Source organism: Epinephelus lanceolatus, chromosome 3 (assembly GCF_041903045.1).
Source record: "Epinephelus lanceolatus isolate andai-2023 chromosome 3, ASM4190304v1, whole genome shotgun sequence".
NCBI lineage: Eukaryota > Metazoa > Chordata > Actinopteri > Perciformes > Serranidae > Epinephelus > Epinephelus lanceolatus.
In genome coordinates this window covers 45,607,052-45,622,700 of record NC_135736.1, presented here as the reverse complement: position 1 = coordinate 45,622,700, position 15,649 = coordinate 45,607,052, and the positions used below count along the sequence as shown (strand labels likewise).

Below are 15,649 nucleotides of genomic sequence, written 5' to 3'. Positions count from 1 at the left end.
GGGTGAAATTCTGTGTTTGTTGGACCCATCCACCACCCCTCCCGCCTGCTCCAATCGGACTTTGCCACCTTGCTGTCGTCCTTGTCTTGCTGCGTTTTCCCCTGATGCCGCTGAGCACAGTTAAACCCTACATGGCAACTGGCTGCGTATCATGCGGACGTTAAAGGACGCCTTTCTTCGTCGGTTTCTGACGGTGCAAGTCACTGCCCAAGCGCCGCATTTTGAGGACTTCGGCGTGAGACTAGGCTCAGCCAGCAGCAGCATGTTTCTGGAGATAGACCAGTTTATCTGCAGTTATTCTCTGATCTGCTTCTGATTGGGAAGCAGTAACTTCCAAATTTGGCTGTCAAGTTCCACATTAAGTCTTATGTCAAGTCCAATAAGCCCCAAACTCAGTCCAAGTCCCAAACATTGTGTTTCAAGTCCTAAATTAGTCATCCCCTCTCCACATTTAATCCCATTTATTTTTTTTCCTAGCCAAGGTACATGCATACACAAAAGAGAAACAAAAATCTAAATAAAATGGTTTAAATGGTGATGAAAAAGTCGATACTGACTGTATATGTTAGCTAGATATCTGAGAAGCAAATCACTAAATCCATGTCCGCAGGGAGAGTTCATTAGCTGCAGCAGAAGACACCAGTAGAGTTGGATGGAAGACGCAGTATCTGGAAAACAAATCGTATTTTTGCCTGCCAAGAGTTAGTAAAACACTGATCTCACTACATATAAAGACACTGCAGAGGTGTTGCAGAGAGCCTGCTGGTCTGGTGAGACCACAAAGGGATTCTTTGGCCTGAATGCTAAGCAGTATGTCTGGCACAAAAGAAAGTGGCCAAATAACACCTTTCCCTGCTGTGAACAACGACAGCAATGGCGTGCTGGTACGGAGAGCCTTTCCAGTGCCAGGGGAAGCTTGGTTAGACAGATGGGAAGCTGAACGGTGAACATTACACACAAATCCTGGACGAGAGTCTTCAAACTCTGCCAGAAAACTCAAACTTGAGAGGGAGCTTGAGAACAAAACAGAGTCCAGGATAAGAATAGCTTCAAAATTAAAGTGACAGTTCACGTGAAAATCAAAAATACAGATTTTTCCTCTTACCTGTAGTGCCATATAACAGTCTAGACTGTTTTGGTGTGAGCGTTACAGATAGAGGTGTCTGCCTTCTCCTGAATATAACAGAACTAGATGGCACTCAGCTTGTTTTGCTCAAAGTGCCAAAAAATACATATCACAGGCAGAAGGAAGAGTGCATCTGCTCATGGACGAGAGGCTTGTGCTTATGACAGTGTAAGATGTAAACAATAATGCGTCCTCTAGCCAATCAACAATTTGGATGTTGGTAATTAACGTCCAAATCAGTAATCAAATGCTGTGGGTGTTTTACAGGTGACAGATGACGACAGCGCTGCGACGACGAAGTCCGGAATCAGTCAGTAAATATTGCAGGATGGCTACGGATGAACACCAGTTGTTTGAAACAGCTTTGGCCGCTACAATGAACAAGTTAGACTTGGCTTTTTCTCTAAAAGAGGAACAGAAGATGGCGCTCGAGTCTTTCCTTTGCCGAACGCATACGGCAAGAGTCTAATCTACCAGTTAGCTCCGCTGGTAGCTAAGCTCTGGATACGTCTCCCCGTGTATTGTTCTGATTGGTCGTAGGGTTATCCAATTGCGTGCAGTGGTATTTTCAAATGCATGCTTGGTGCCACCCCTTGAGTTGGGCCATTTACATTACTCATAGCCAGACCCTATATCTTTCTAGATTTGGGTCTGGATTTCCAGGCTACAAAAAATCCCAAATTGCCCATAAATTAAGAGACAGTAATCCAACATTAGTCATTATACATTAACCTTAATTGTTATATGTCCTACTGCAACTGGGACAGGCCACATGTACCAGGTTTACAGATACTGTATCCTAGCAAGATGTTAAATGTGTCAAACAATTTTGTGTTTCAAAACTGACCAAGATGACCCCCAAAATCGCCTGAAAACTATAACCCCCAAATTCCACCAGATGCGTGTTGGTTGCATCTGCGCTCCAGAACAGCAGCGGAGCCGATCCATTTCAATTCTAGTCAATGTGTGTGCTTCCACCGGCTGCGACTGTGCTGCGTTCCAGCTCCCTCACAGCTGCGGCGTTCTGGAGCCCGCTGCAACAGATACGCAGGACTTCTATTTTTGCCGGACGCCAGAGCACAACGCAGCAATTCAGCACAGAGCAGATCGTGCGGGGCAGGAAGTCGTGCACAGAAACAAAATAAAACATCCGGTTAATTTTCTAAATAAAATAAACAGTGTTCACGGTGGATCATATTTCCCTGCACTACACCTTGAAAACGTCATAATGGGTGGAGGCAGGCCTGAAGTCAACAGATCAGAGGTTTTGAGACGTCATTTCACCCCGTTGACACCATGGATGAGGAGATGTTAATCATGGAGGTGCACCCAGATGTCTTCCTACTACTCCTCTGGTTTTGTGGTTCTGTTTATAGAAACTACATCTTGTTATATTGCGCGATTATGCGTGAATTCGCGAGATCTCGTGCGTCCTCGTGACTCGCGGAGCTGCACCGCCCCGCACAGCAAACGCAGCCGGTGGGTGTTGACGGACGGCGAAGCACGCAGCGGATAACCAGCGCTGCCGTTCCGCAACGGACACGCATCCAGTGGAATTCCGGTGTAAGTGACAGCTCAGCCATCTTGCAAGATAATCTTTTTTTAGCTATTATGGCAAATGTTAGCTACCTGCATGCTAACAAAGGTGGCGGTAAGCCACTTTGTTAGCATGCAGGTAGCTAACATTTACAACGTTACTTTAGGTGCATCAGCTGAAATGAATCCTGGATATTTCTCACTGAAGCTTCGATGCCCAGAAACTGATATTTGAGACGGCCCTAGCATCCTCCTAGGCTGAGCTATCATGTGAGCTAGCTCATTGGTAGTAGATGCACGCTTTGGCTGGTGTGGTTCGATAGAGAAAAAATAGTTCCTACATGAAACTGCTTCCAACAAGGTCTGTGGATTGTCTTGAGTAACCAGGTCATGATTTCTGGAAAGAGACATTGCTGCTGAGGTTTTCAAATGTCCTTTTTTGGTGCTTTGAGCACCACAAGCTGAGTGCCATTAAGTTCCATTATATTGGAGAGAAGGCAGACATCTCTACAGCTGATATCTCCAACACTCTGCATCTCACACCAAAACAATCTAGACTGAGAAGCAGCACTACAGGTAAGAGTAAAAATGTGTATTTTGTAATATCGGGGTGAACTGTCCCTTTAAGATAAGGACGGGCTCAGTGTAGCCTAATAACAGCTCTGACTTTAATTTGCTGTGAGGCCTCAAACTTTCTTTTTGTCTGAGAAAGTTAAGAAGAAAAGCAAGTAAATATGTTTCCATCTCAGAGTCCAAACTTAACAAAGCGTTAGTGGGTATATATTGACGACAGAAGACAAATACCTGAGATCATTTAAAAATGAACTTGCCATTATTCTTTATTAATGAGGAGCTGTTTTACTAGAGGTAGGGCTTTATTGACACAGATTGATTTTTATGATACACCACTGCCCTTTACTGCCATTTTCACACCCCACAACCCTTTATATTCTCCTGAATCCATTCCTCTCTCTCTGTCACTGTCGCTGTACAGTTTCCCAGGAGGCAGACCATAAAATATTCAGTGTGCTGTATTTCCAGTTCGTCTCCCTGCCATCTGTTCCCTCTATTCATGTTACTTTTTTCACATTTTAGCTTCTCCAACACAAATGCATGTAGCTACAGTGTCATTGACTTTGTTTGGAGTCATCCAGAGTAATCTAAAGCATTTTTAATGTGCTGTGTAAAGTCCCTCCTGGTTCAAAGCACCCATTCAGTGGCCTGAAATGATTTCAAAAGTCATCAAAATCTATTGTGCTCTGGTCATTTGTTTAGTACTGGTTGCTGTTTAGCTACGGATAGGACCCTGTAAAGACACTCGACAAAGTGAATTTACTGAGTCTACCCTACTCGTCCACACATTTGCAGGTCTTGTCACTGGAAAAAGGTGGTCCCTCACAGTATGAACGGACAGGAACAAAGGCTGCATTTCTTAGAGGGAGTTCTGTATTAAGTAGCCTTTTTGAGCTCTTGTAAAGCTCCATTGACCATTTTCATGGCCCCATTTTCAAATAGTATTATTACAATGCTCCATGCCACACTGCAAACAATTGCTCAGGAATGGCTGACAAAGAATTCAAGGCATCAATCTGGCTTTAAGATTCCCCAATCCAATCGAGCATCAGTGGGATGTACTGGTACCCCATCCACCATCAACACCCTGGTGCCAGACACAGCAGGACACTCCCAGAGGTCCTGTCTCAACAGGTTAGAGGACGCATGGTGGATTGGACTTGGCTCTGACCTGTCGAGGCATGGATGTAAGACCTCTGGGGCACATCCCCCAGATACTCAACTGGATTGGGATTTGGGGAATTTGAGGCTAAATTGAATTCTTTGTCACATTCCTCAGGCCATTCATGAGCAGTGTTGCGCTGTGGCATGGGGCATTGTCATGCTGGGGGCCCACTGCCATGAAGGGGTGTGCTCGATTTGGAATGGTGTTTGGGTGGGTGGTGTATGTCAAGTGGCATCCACATGAATGCCACGACCAAAGGTCTCCCAGCAGAACATTGCACTGTAATGAGATGATCAGTCAGGATGTTTAGATGACATTAGAGAAAATCGATTTATTGTGTTAGTCTGACTAAAAACAGACTAAAATTTACATTTCCCAATTGGACTAACACACCCAGATAATGCGACTGGTAGTCGAATTACTCCAGTATGTATAGAAACAGTCTGACCCAAAGTGGCCCAGGCGCTTGGCACATGCTCCAAAGTGTCCACCATGGGCTTTTTCGAATAGCATTAAATGCATAACAGAAGAAGAAGTTGGTAACAACTTGATGAAATCTACATCCAGAGCTGTGCATTTTTGGACAGACGAAATGTACAGAGCTGTAAAGTTGTCCACCATGGTACCATGTTGCCACTAACTAACTGTAGCTAACTTGTTTGTCCATTGTTTGGTCTGTGACGTAATAGATCAACCAGAAAAAGGTCCAATACTGACAAACTGAAAGCGGGCATGTTGCCACCTATCGTAGCAGAGTCGGTCTTACTTTGGTCAATACTTTGGCCTCTCCCATGCTTGCATACTGGGACAAGGACAGTAGGTGTAAGGTACTCTACGTAAAGTTGTCGACATGTTTAGGTTGGTAAAGTTATACTGTGGTTAGGTTTAGGAAAAGAAACGTGATGAAAAATAACTCAAAGTTCACGGTTCTGAACACCAGTCTCCTGGGGAAAGTCCTGGAGGAAAGTCCTGTGTTTTGTGACCCATCTACCGCTTCGTTCTTTAGTCCCATCAGTGCACTGGATGATTGCAGCCTTTCCAAATACATGGGCAAAACACAAAATCACACAACTCTCGCGGTATAACTAAAGTCTCATTCATCCAGTACTTCCCAAACACACCTGGCCAAGCTCATATGCGGCCATGAAAACAACTGGTTTTGTCATTTGCTGGTCTCAAACACTGGTCTGCAGCTTGGCAGGTGTCTCATCTAGGTGTCACGCCATCCACTATCCACTTCCTGATGACAAAGTCAGCTCATATGCATATAATCACAACTGTTTCACTTTAGACACATTTATATAATACATTTAAAACGTACAAATGTAACATATCCATGGTTTCCAGGTACCTACAATGCTAACATTTTGTTCCAGGCTATCTAATGAGTCTTTCAATCCAAATCTTTGTTTATAACTTTTAGTCAGCACAGACAAAAACTGAGGAAATAAAAGAAAGTTGGGAAGTGAAAAAAGAGGTGTGGAAATGACGCTAATGGAGAAACAGAAAACAGAGATGAAGTTCTTACATCTGCAGAATACAGAGAGAAAGAACATAATAACACATTAGCTGCAAATACTCTCTCTTCTCCCTCTTTCAGACTATTTTGTATGTAAGGCTGACCTATTTAGCTGAATGCAGCTCTGCCAAAATTGTGTGCATTTGCATGTGTGTGTGTGTGTGTGTGTGTGAGAGGTAGTATTTGGCAGGCAGAGAGTGTAGAAGCAGGGAGAGAATCTCGGTAAGGAATTTGATTTGGAGCCAGACTGTCGAGGAGGAGCTACAAACAAAGATTCACTCTGTTTTCTGCATGTGTACATTTACTGTATGTGTGCAGCGGGAGTGTGTATTTCTGTATATTTGTGCACATGTCTATCTGACAGTAAAGTTCTGAATTATGCAAGGACGAGTGACACAACAAATGACTGCTGCTGCCTGCAGTGCAGTATCTCGTTAGCTGTTAAGACACACGTTGGCATCGGGACAGACACATAAACAACCCTTCCTTGTTATTCCTCCTGCTTCGTTTACAGATCTACCCGCCTTAAATTAAATCCCATTTAAGAGTCCTCCAGCCTTTTTATTTTATTTCCTCCTTGTGTAAAAGAAAATCTGCCCCTGAACAACTTTTTCACGCAGCAGTGCACGGATTATTAATTACTCCATTTATCCTTGGAAATGCCCCAAGATTTTACCTCCAGAAACACACACTCATCATCCTGGAGGTAAACACAGTGCCGTCTCTGGAGTGTATTCCTGTGATGGATTGTGTTTTTGTTTTGTATTGAATCCTCCCCGCTGTTACACCCACTCCATTCAGCTCCTGCTGGTGCTCCACTTACTGAGCATCAGACTGCAGAGCTCCCACTCAGTGTGAGTCATGCACACATGTGAGAGGAGACAGCATTACTCAAATCTAATCTGAAATTTAAAATATAAAATCTTGTTTATCTGACAATATGCAGCCATTCTACTGACTAACTGCACCCTGCTTTCCAGCTCATCTCATCAATCAGAGGAAACACATGTTAGTGATTTATTGGAAGTGAGTCTGAGCCTTTCTAAGATGATTAACTAACTAATCACTACTGTCAAGATTTTACAGCAACTAATTTCAGACAGTTTCAGTTATTGATGTTAAAGGGATAGTGCACCCAAAAATGAAAATTCAGCCATTATCTACTCACCCATATACCAAGGGAGGCTCAGGTGAAGTTTTACAGTCCTCACATCACTTGCGGAGATCCCAGGGGAGAGGGGGTAGCAACACAACTCCACCTAATGCAGGCTGACGGCTTCCTAATTAACAGCGTCTCAGCTTGTTACTGTTGCTAAAATTGGTCAAATCTTATCAAACTACAAACAGTCTTAACACTAATAAACAAGTTTCAACCATAAAATGTGATCAGGTTTTGGATCTTGTCCACTCATGTGTCAGGACTGGCTGCAGACTGACTTGGCAGAGATGGCTGCCATCTTGTTTTTACATGGATTAGTGTATTGTGCTCTTACTGCCACTAGATAGCACAAAAAAGTGTCCACAATTGAAGACAACAGGTCTGAGCTAAGTCGAATGAAGTATAAAGTCAAGTAAACCCGAAATGTGACGTCCTCATATGAAGACACAGGCTCTCAGGAGGATATTAGCTTGGTTTCAAGTAGAGGTGACCCCGGAATTGGATAGACGACTTGTGATGACTTGTGATCGTGATTTGACACAACTTGATTTAAGGAGCCTGATTCTATGGCCAACAGTTGCAATAGCAGGAAAATGTGATAATGAAACAAAACATCATTCCATTTGGGCTACATGTGGGTGCTGAGAGTCTGAGTTTACATAGAAATGATTGTTTTCTCCCAATAATTCAGTAGTGTCCAAACTTATTTGAATGAAAGCCAGTAAGATTATGTGAAAATACCCAGGGGTCAGCTGCTTCTGGCATCAACACGTTATTTAAAAAAGGAGGAGAGGAGAGGAGAGGAGATGCTTTTGATGTGTTATTTAAAGCACTTTAAATTGCCTTGCTGCCAAACTGTGCTTTATAAATAAACTAATTTTCAGTCAAAATCAGGAGGTGGAGGTGGGTAGAAACAGCTGTTTACAGCTCCCTGTAAGAGAAAGTCGAAAGTTCTGTTTACAACAAGCAAACAGAAACCAAACTAGGTGACATGTTCTGTCTGTATATCGATCTTCGCAGCTCCCTTTCAGTACTGTGTGTACAGTGCTGCACAAAAACACAACCCTCAACACATATAAACAGCTCTGAATGGAACAGATTCTGTCATAAAATAAACCATTCTGCCAAATCAGGAGGACAAATTGTTCAGTTTGGTGATTCAGCTCTTTTTTTCCTGGTGCGGTAAAAATGGAAACTAACGTAGCAAATTAGAAATGAGCGACAAAACAAAAACATGATCCGACAGTCAGTCCTTAACAAATCAGATTCAACTATGTAAATTATTAGTTGGGGACACAGCTAGTTTCAGTGCTGACATGCCGTACATCATTGCTGATTATGGGTTGGATTATGACGTCTGAATACACACCAGATTTTATGTTATGCTGTCACCGATGTCTGTTGTTTTTCTGTGAGCTTGTTTGGTTTGTTTCACACTTTTTATATTCTATATTTATATGTATTTCTATTTATATTTTATGCTCAAGTCTGTGTGTGTTTTGTGTTTCACCTGGCTGCAAGAAAACTTTCCTCTCGGGGACAGCAAAGTAAAGGTGAAGGTGAAAAGATGAAAAATCATTTAAAAAAATAAAATAAACTGCTCTCTGAGAGGCAAAAATAACATAAATGTTTATGTTTCTAAAGTTTGTTTGAGAAGTGCAGATGGGCAAACTGAAAAGGGAAAAGCAATTCCCTGTCTTATTATTTCATGTTTTACCTGGAATGAAGCTGAGATTGAAAAATATTTCATGACACCACTGGCATAAATCAGATCTGCATAGTTTCATGTTATGTTGACAAGTAATATGCACAGTTTCTCCACACACTGAGTTTTATGATGTTATTAATGTTCTGTTCAATGAATTCTGGATTCAAAGTGATACTAATTCGAGGCTCCTTCTTGACCTCTCCATCCAGGAAAGTCCCACCTCGCCATCGTGCAGCGGGTGAACAACGAGGGCGAGGGCGACCCTTTCTACGAGGTGATGGGCATCGTCACCCTGGAGGACGTCATCGAGGAAATCATCAAGTCAGAGATCCTTGACGAGACCGACCTCTACAGTATGTATGCGCGCGCACAGACTCATGACAGAATATTTGGGGAGTTCAGAGTGTTCAGTAAGAGCTCTGTGATTTAAATACGCTTCATCTGTGTGTGTCGGTGTGTGTCTGCTCTGTCAGCTGATAATCGTACCAAGCGTCGTGTTTCTCATCACGAGAGGAAGCAGCAGGACTTTTCCATCTTCAAACTGTCAGAGAACGAGATGAAAGTGAACATTTCTCCTCAGCTTCTCCTGGCAACGCACCGCTTCCTGTCAACAGGTAACCGCCAATCAGCTCGCTGCTGCATGTCCTTGTTCATGTTTGCAGATCAAAACTTCCTCACAGGGATATCATTCAAACTGAGGGTATTTTCTCCAGCCTCAGTTCTCTAAGGAAAAAAATGTTCTTTATCAATAAAGCCTAAGTTTAATGTTTAATCATTGTATAGAGTTAGAGGATTAAAATCTTTACAAGGGGAGGTGATGATCTCTCATGTCTAGGGATGCACAATAATATCAGTACATCATCGGTTTCCTAATTTGCACAATGAATATTACATACATTGAAAAGTATTGATCTCATGTCTCCACCTGCTGGTTGGCCATCACGATAAGAGTATGCATGGATAATATGATGTTAATTCCACTACAGAAGAGACTTGATGATCACTAAACTTAGGTGGGGAAAAAAGTGGATGAATCTGTATCTGTCAGCGGTTATCGGCGAAATGAGTTGCAATATATCGACATATCAGATATCGGCAAAAATTGAATACTGTGCATCTCTATTCATGTCTGATGGACCCTTACAACTCTCCTGGAAATCTTGAGCTGGTTCAATTTACATCCAACAAGACCTGAAAACAAACTCATGCTTCATATCTCTTGCTATTTTGGAGGTTTTACATAAAAACAAGCTAAAAAAAAACATTAATTAAAAGGCTTAGTTCAAAAGATGTGTCTTAAGTCTAAATTTAAACATAGAAATGGACTCAGCACTGCTGTTTGAGACAGGGAGGGCGCCCCAGAGGAGTGCTGAAGGCTCTGTCCAAAACAGACCGCAGCCTGCTGTGAGGAGAGGAAAGGAGTAGAGTGTGAGAGGAGGTGTAGGTGTGGAGGAGAGTGCCAAAAAATAAGCATTCATACCTTAGTTCATGAATTTTAAATCTGAATTTTTGGCTTTTATTGCATCTGATTTTCCACAAAACCCTCAACTTTCAGGGTTGGCTTATGTTAAGATTTAGCTATAGCTAAAGGTGGGGTTAAAGATAAATGTAGGTCCACACTTTTATGTCAAATGTTCTGGCAAAGTTGTGCAGCCTCTATCATGACCATTTTTAATATAGAGATGCTCCCCTACTGGAGCCTAGAGTGATGATGAGCTTTTTTCAGTGAATGGATTCTTATGAATTTCTGTATGAGTGAAAATATGTCGGTGAAGATTCTCAGTCATCCAGGTCATGGTAATCATAAGTGCTATAGCGTAGGCAACTGGACTTGCTTGTGTTCCTTGAAGACGTTCCGCCTCTCATCCAAGACAACATTGTGACCTTAACGACTGTGAAACTAAGAGCTCATGTGACCCTAACGACTCTGCAAGGGTTCCCACCCACACAGGGTTAATAGCCTGCAACTTCGTACCAGTCATTTAGAACTGAAGAAGCTTCTTGGATGAGAGGCGAAACGTCTTCAAGAAACACAAGCAAGTCCAGTTGCCTATGATAAAGCACTTACGAGTGAAAATATGTTTACGGAAATTGGAATGGAAAACCCTCCTGATTGTTTGTGGCCCCATCAGAACTCATCTCTCCTCTCCATCAGAGGTGGAGCCTTTCAAACCAGCTCACATCTCAGAGAAGATCTTATTGAGGCTGATCAAACACCCCAGCGTGGTTCAGGAACTCAAGTTTGATGAGAGGAACAAGCGAGCGCAGCAGCACTTCCTGTTCCAGCGCAACAAACCGGTGGATTACTTCATCCTGGTCCTGCAGGTATTAATTTAAAGGGTAACTTTTCAACCTGGATCCTATATTCCTATGTTTTTGTGTCTAAGCAACTAATCGGAACAGCAGTTTTTGAAACTGGTCCAGTATTGAGCAAGAGCGATGTATCTGGCAGTGGAGAAACAGACTGCAATGTAACCATTCGGGGCGTGTTCGCTCTGTCAGTTTACGTCAACTTGAAGTCAACTGACCTGTTTAGATTATTGTAAAGTGTCTAACAACATTATGGGAAGGATCTCAACCTCTTTGTTATACAATCCTTTCTGTTTTAACCAGAACCAGCCTCAAAATCGTTGTCATCAAACCCACCAGACTCCATTTAAATAAACAGTAATTTTATTGTTTGATTTTATTGGAGGAATGTTTATTTGTACTGTTACTCAATGTATGAGTTGACAACATGAGTCCATCAACACACCTTAAGTTTCACTGTGACAACTTTGACCATTCAATTAGTTTTTATTGTCTCTCTTGGATGACACACACTTTTAGTAATGACTGGATCTTCAAGCATTTAAAAATATTCATTAATTTTTAGCGGGTTATTTGAACTGCATATATTCTAATCCTCACTTGGCGAAAAAAAAAGCGTTACAGAGCTTCGTTCCTGTGGGGTACAGCAGGGGCGATTCTAGGATCAGAGGTTTAGGGGTGCTGAGCACCCAGAGAGCTGCCCGGCCAGGCAAGATAAATTTCACTGTTTTGTACATTTTAACTCAATTTCATTCCCACATTTGTGAAAGAAGAACACTTTTTGGGAAAGTCTGTGACTAAACCATCAAATCTGATAAAGGTTATTTAAATGCTGAGCCACAGCAAAAGAGGAATGGATTGGAATCATAAAAGAAACATATCGTAACCCTAATTTCTGGGGAAGGATAACTCATTTTGATACAGCAGCTCCTCAACATACACATAAACAGCATGTATGTTTCTGGAGTAAACCAGCCCCCCATAGTGAGTATCAAAAATACCAAAAATGGACCTTGGATTATTTTTTGGACTTTTATTTGAAATGCAATGCACAACATGTAACATTAACACATTAACAGTAATTGACTTTTTCAATGTTTGTCTCTGCCTTTTTCCTTCTTGTCTGTATTATATAATACAAATACATAAATAAAAATACACTTCAAAAAAGAAAAGTGCTTGAAATCTACAAAATAATAATAATAAATACACACAATAGGAGTTATAATGTTAATGTGCATCCAGTCAGTTAGCTAGTCAGTAGCACCTTGGCTTTAATATTAACACATGCACATGACACAACAGCTAGCTTCTCTCATTCCAATTCAAACAGAGGACAGTGGTACTGACCACCTGTAACGTTTCCTAGCTAGAAAAAACGTCAGCTAACTCCTACCTAACAACATAAACAGTGACCTACGATTAAATGTAGCAAAAATGAGGACTGGTAATGATAATAATGTGTTGGTATTGAGTGGTAGGAGTTAGGAAATGTGCCACATATCCTGGTTTAAGCCAGGTACTTACACCACTACTGCATATCACCCACTCTGGAAGGCAGCGCATTGCTCTGTGCAGATAGAGCGCCCAGAGAGCGAGTCGCCGAAAGGTGGGAGGGATGGGGTGGATCAAACCATTTTTGAGGCAAGGGGGGTGCTGCTGTATTTTTGTTGTTAAAATATTACGTTGCAACCAAGTACTGTATGGTTTTGACACCTTTCTAGCTTGTTAAAAAGGGACATACAGTAAAAATTTTTTTTTAAAAATTTCTCAAATTTCAGGGGCGCTGGGATTCAATTTAGGGGTGCTTCAGCACCCCCCAAAATGGACTAGAAATGCCTATGGGCTACAGCAACACTAAACCCCTGGGCTTGCCTCAGAAGGACTAAATGCACAAAGCTGCTATTTTTAAATATCCCATGGAGAGAGACTCTCACTGCAGCCTGTTCTATTTTGTTCTGAAAATGTCAGCATGCAGCCTCGTTCTGTGGACGATAAACCAGGTGCAGACTGATCAAGGAGGAAATACAGTGAGTGCTGGACTGTTGGCGGTGCAAACGCTAGGTAGGGCGTAGGTACCATGTCTGAAAGGTTACTGTTGGTTCCAAAGCTACCATAGCGAAAGTGTTTTGTCGAAACGGGGCTATAGAGTCTAGGATGGAAAATACCGCAGTTACCCTTTATTAATGCAATACATACATTCTCCTCGCAGGCAGACGCTGGTCAGCTCACATTGTGTTTGTGTGTCTCTTCAGGGCCGAGTTGAGGTGGAGTTCGGTAAAGAAGCACTGAAGTTTGAGAATGGAGCCTTTTCTTACTTTGGGGTTCCTTCCATCATGCCAACAGGTACACAACGGTTTTGTTTCTATTTTGTTTCAGTGACAAACTGCTCCCTAACACCCAGACCAAACCTCCTTACTTTGAATACAGTATATAAACCTATTGTCCATTAAATCTTCACCTTAAACTGAAAACGTAATGTTATTTTAGCACATAAAGTGAGTGCATGTCTCAAAATGTGCTCATTGTTAAAGCTCAAGTTATTTTCAACTTTTATAAAGTGCTTTTTAAATGTATTATACACAAATATACACTTGATTTATTTACCAAGGAAAGTAAAGTTGAAAAGTTACGAGAACGAAAAGAAACAAAAGACTGAAAGAATCTACAATTTGTTTCAGTAAATTACTGCTCATTAGGGAAACCTGTGTGTGGTGTTACTGCAGGCCTGAACACAGCGTGTGTTTTGTAAATCATCAGGAGTGAGAGACCTGATCAGCAGCACTCATACTCTCCAGGAATCTTCACTCATTGCATTTAAATCACCATGAACAGCTTGAAGTATGCGAACACTTCCAAGTCATTTAACTGACAGAAAATGAATGCAGCAGTCACCGAGTGAAGTGGCTCAAATGAATGGAAGCTTTCAGCCACAGTGGATGAACCCACCTCGCATTAAGAGGGGCAAAATGAAGCAGCATCCCTGAGCTCACCTGTGATTTAATTAGGTCTTATTCATATCTGTAAAAGTGCTTAATTAAGTTGTGTTTTTTTCTCCTGCAGTCCACAGATCCCCCTCTCGCAGTAGTGGTTTGGACCGCTCTGAGTCGATGCTGTACGGAGGAAGCATGGGCCAACTGAACGGAGGGGGGAACGCCTACCTGCCGGATTACTCTGTCAGACAGCTCACACATCTACAGATCATAAAGGTAACACCTGAATGTCACATGACGTCAGGGATCTCTGAGTTTTCAGTTTCTGCCTTTTATCATAGACTTTGTCCTCAGACGACGTTTGACAAGAGTGGAGAGAACCTCCACCGTACGTCAGTATGACATCAGAAAGATATTGGACTCTTACATCAGACAGACGCTAAATTTTGGTTGGAATGAAAATCAGGTTGATGATATTTTAAATGTCTAACAACGTTAGAATTTCACATTGTGTGGACGGTAGTGTGTCAGTTTGTAGACGTTGGGTTTTTATCTCCGTACTTAACGACTAAATGTTGTTACTCTGCGTCAAGATGGCGTTGACATGAGACATTTGGAAGACGCTGGATTTTGGTTCAACCTAAAACCAATAAAATATCTAAGCCTAACCACAACATTATGTTTTGGCTAGTAGGCTAGGAGGCTACTAATAGCTATGGGTATCAGAAGCTGGCACGCAATGCATTATGGTACATGTAGGCACGACTTTGTAAGTCAGAGAACTCAGCAGCACTGAGAAAGGTATTGTTTAATTGACTACATTTACTATCAACACTAAAAGAAGGTGGATCTTCCCTTTAATAATACCCATAATGCTCTGCTCCTGTGTGTCAGATCACCCGGAGCCACTACCAGAATGCTGTAACAGCCACCCGGATGGACAGCTCTCCCCAGACACCTGATGCTGACGCCCGTCTGGCAGAAGCCAACTCCCCGACCCCGGAGCCCCCGGCCGCAGAGCACGGTGCCACGCTGATGCCCCCGGACCACACCACCACAACCACCCTCATGCCCCCACCCAGGGAGATCGGCCGGCCCAGTTCGGCCCGAGCCCGAGGGCAGCAGTCCAGCGTCCCGCACAGCACCTCGCTGCTGAATGAGAAGAACCGCATCGTCCGTGAGTATCCTCGACTCCAGAGACAGACAGGAAATAACAGTCCTGGAGCGGGATTACAGATCAGGCTGAAATAAATGAGAGACGTCGTGAGCCATCAGAGGCAGACAAACAAGGCTGGTTCCCTCAAATGAGTTTCTCGGAATTCATTAAGGCAAAATATTGAGGATGAATTGAGTTCAATAACCTCATCCAAACTGCAAAGAGATGTTTTAAAAAATGACAGAGGCACAGCTGAGGAGAGATAAACAGACTGACAGACGGACAGAGGAATAACTGAATATAAATGAGATGATAAAAAACAAAGAAAAGACAGGAGGCTTGTTTGTGTCTGTTAATGGATCCCAGGGAGAAGCAGTTTGAGTTTTAGACTTTTGTCTGCTGGTCCTCAATTCTGAGAGCTGTCAGTGTTTCATTATGGAGAAAGTGACATTTTTCTGGGTTTT

General features: G+C 42.4%; 1 protein-coding gene across 1 annotated transcript in view; it reads left to right on the top strand.

Moving 5' to 3' along the window:
- Positions 1 to 15,649, top strand: part of LOC117255212 (metal transporter CNNM1-like) — a 29,826-nt gene that overhangs the window by 6,212 nt on the left and 7,965 nt on the right. Inside the window, exons 2-7 of the mRNA XM_033623878.2 lie at positions 8,996 to 9,139; positions 9,260 to 9,400; positions 10,942 to 11,111; positions 13,352 to 13,442; positions 14,160 to 14,305; positions 14,924 to 15,206. Of these exons, the coding sequence (XP_033479769.2) occupies positions 8,996 to 9,139; positions 9,260 to 9,400; positions 10,942 to 11,111; positions 13,352 to 13,442; positions 14,160 to 14,305; positions 14,924 to 15,206 (975 nt within the window). The remainder of the gene's footprint in view (positions 1 to 8,995; positions 9,140 to 9,259; positions 9,401 to 10,941; positions 11,112 to 13,351; positions 13,443 to 14,159; positions 14,306 to 14,923; positions 15,207 to 15,649) is intronic.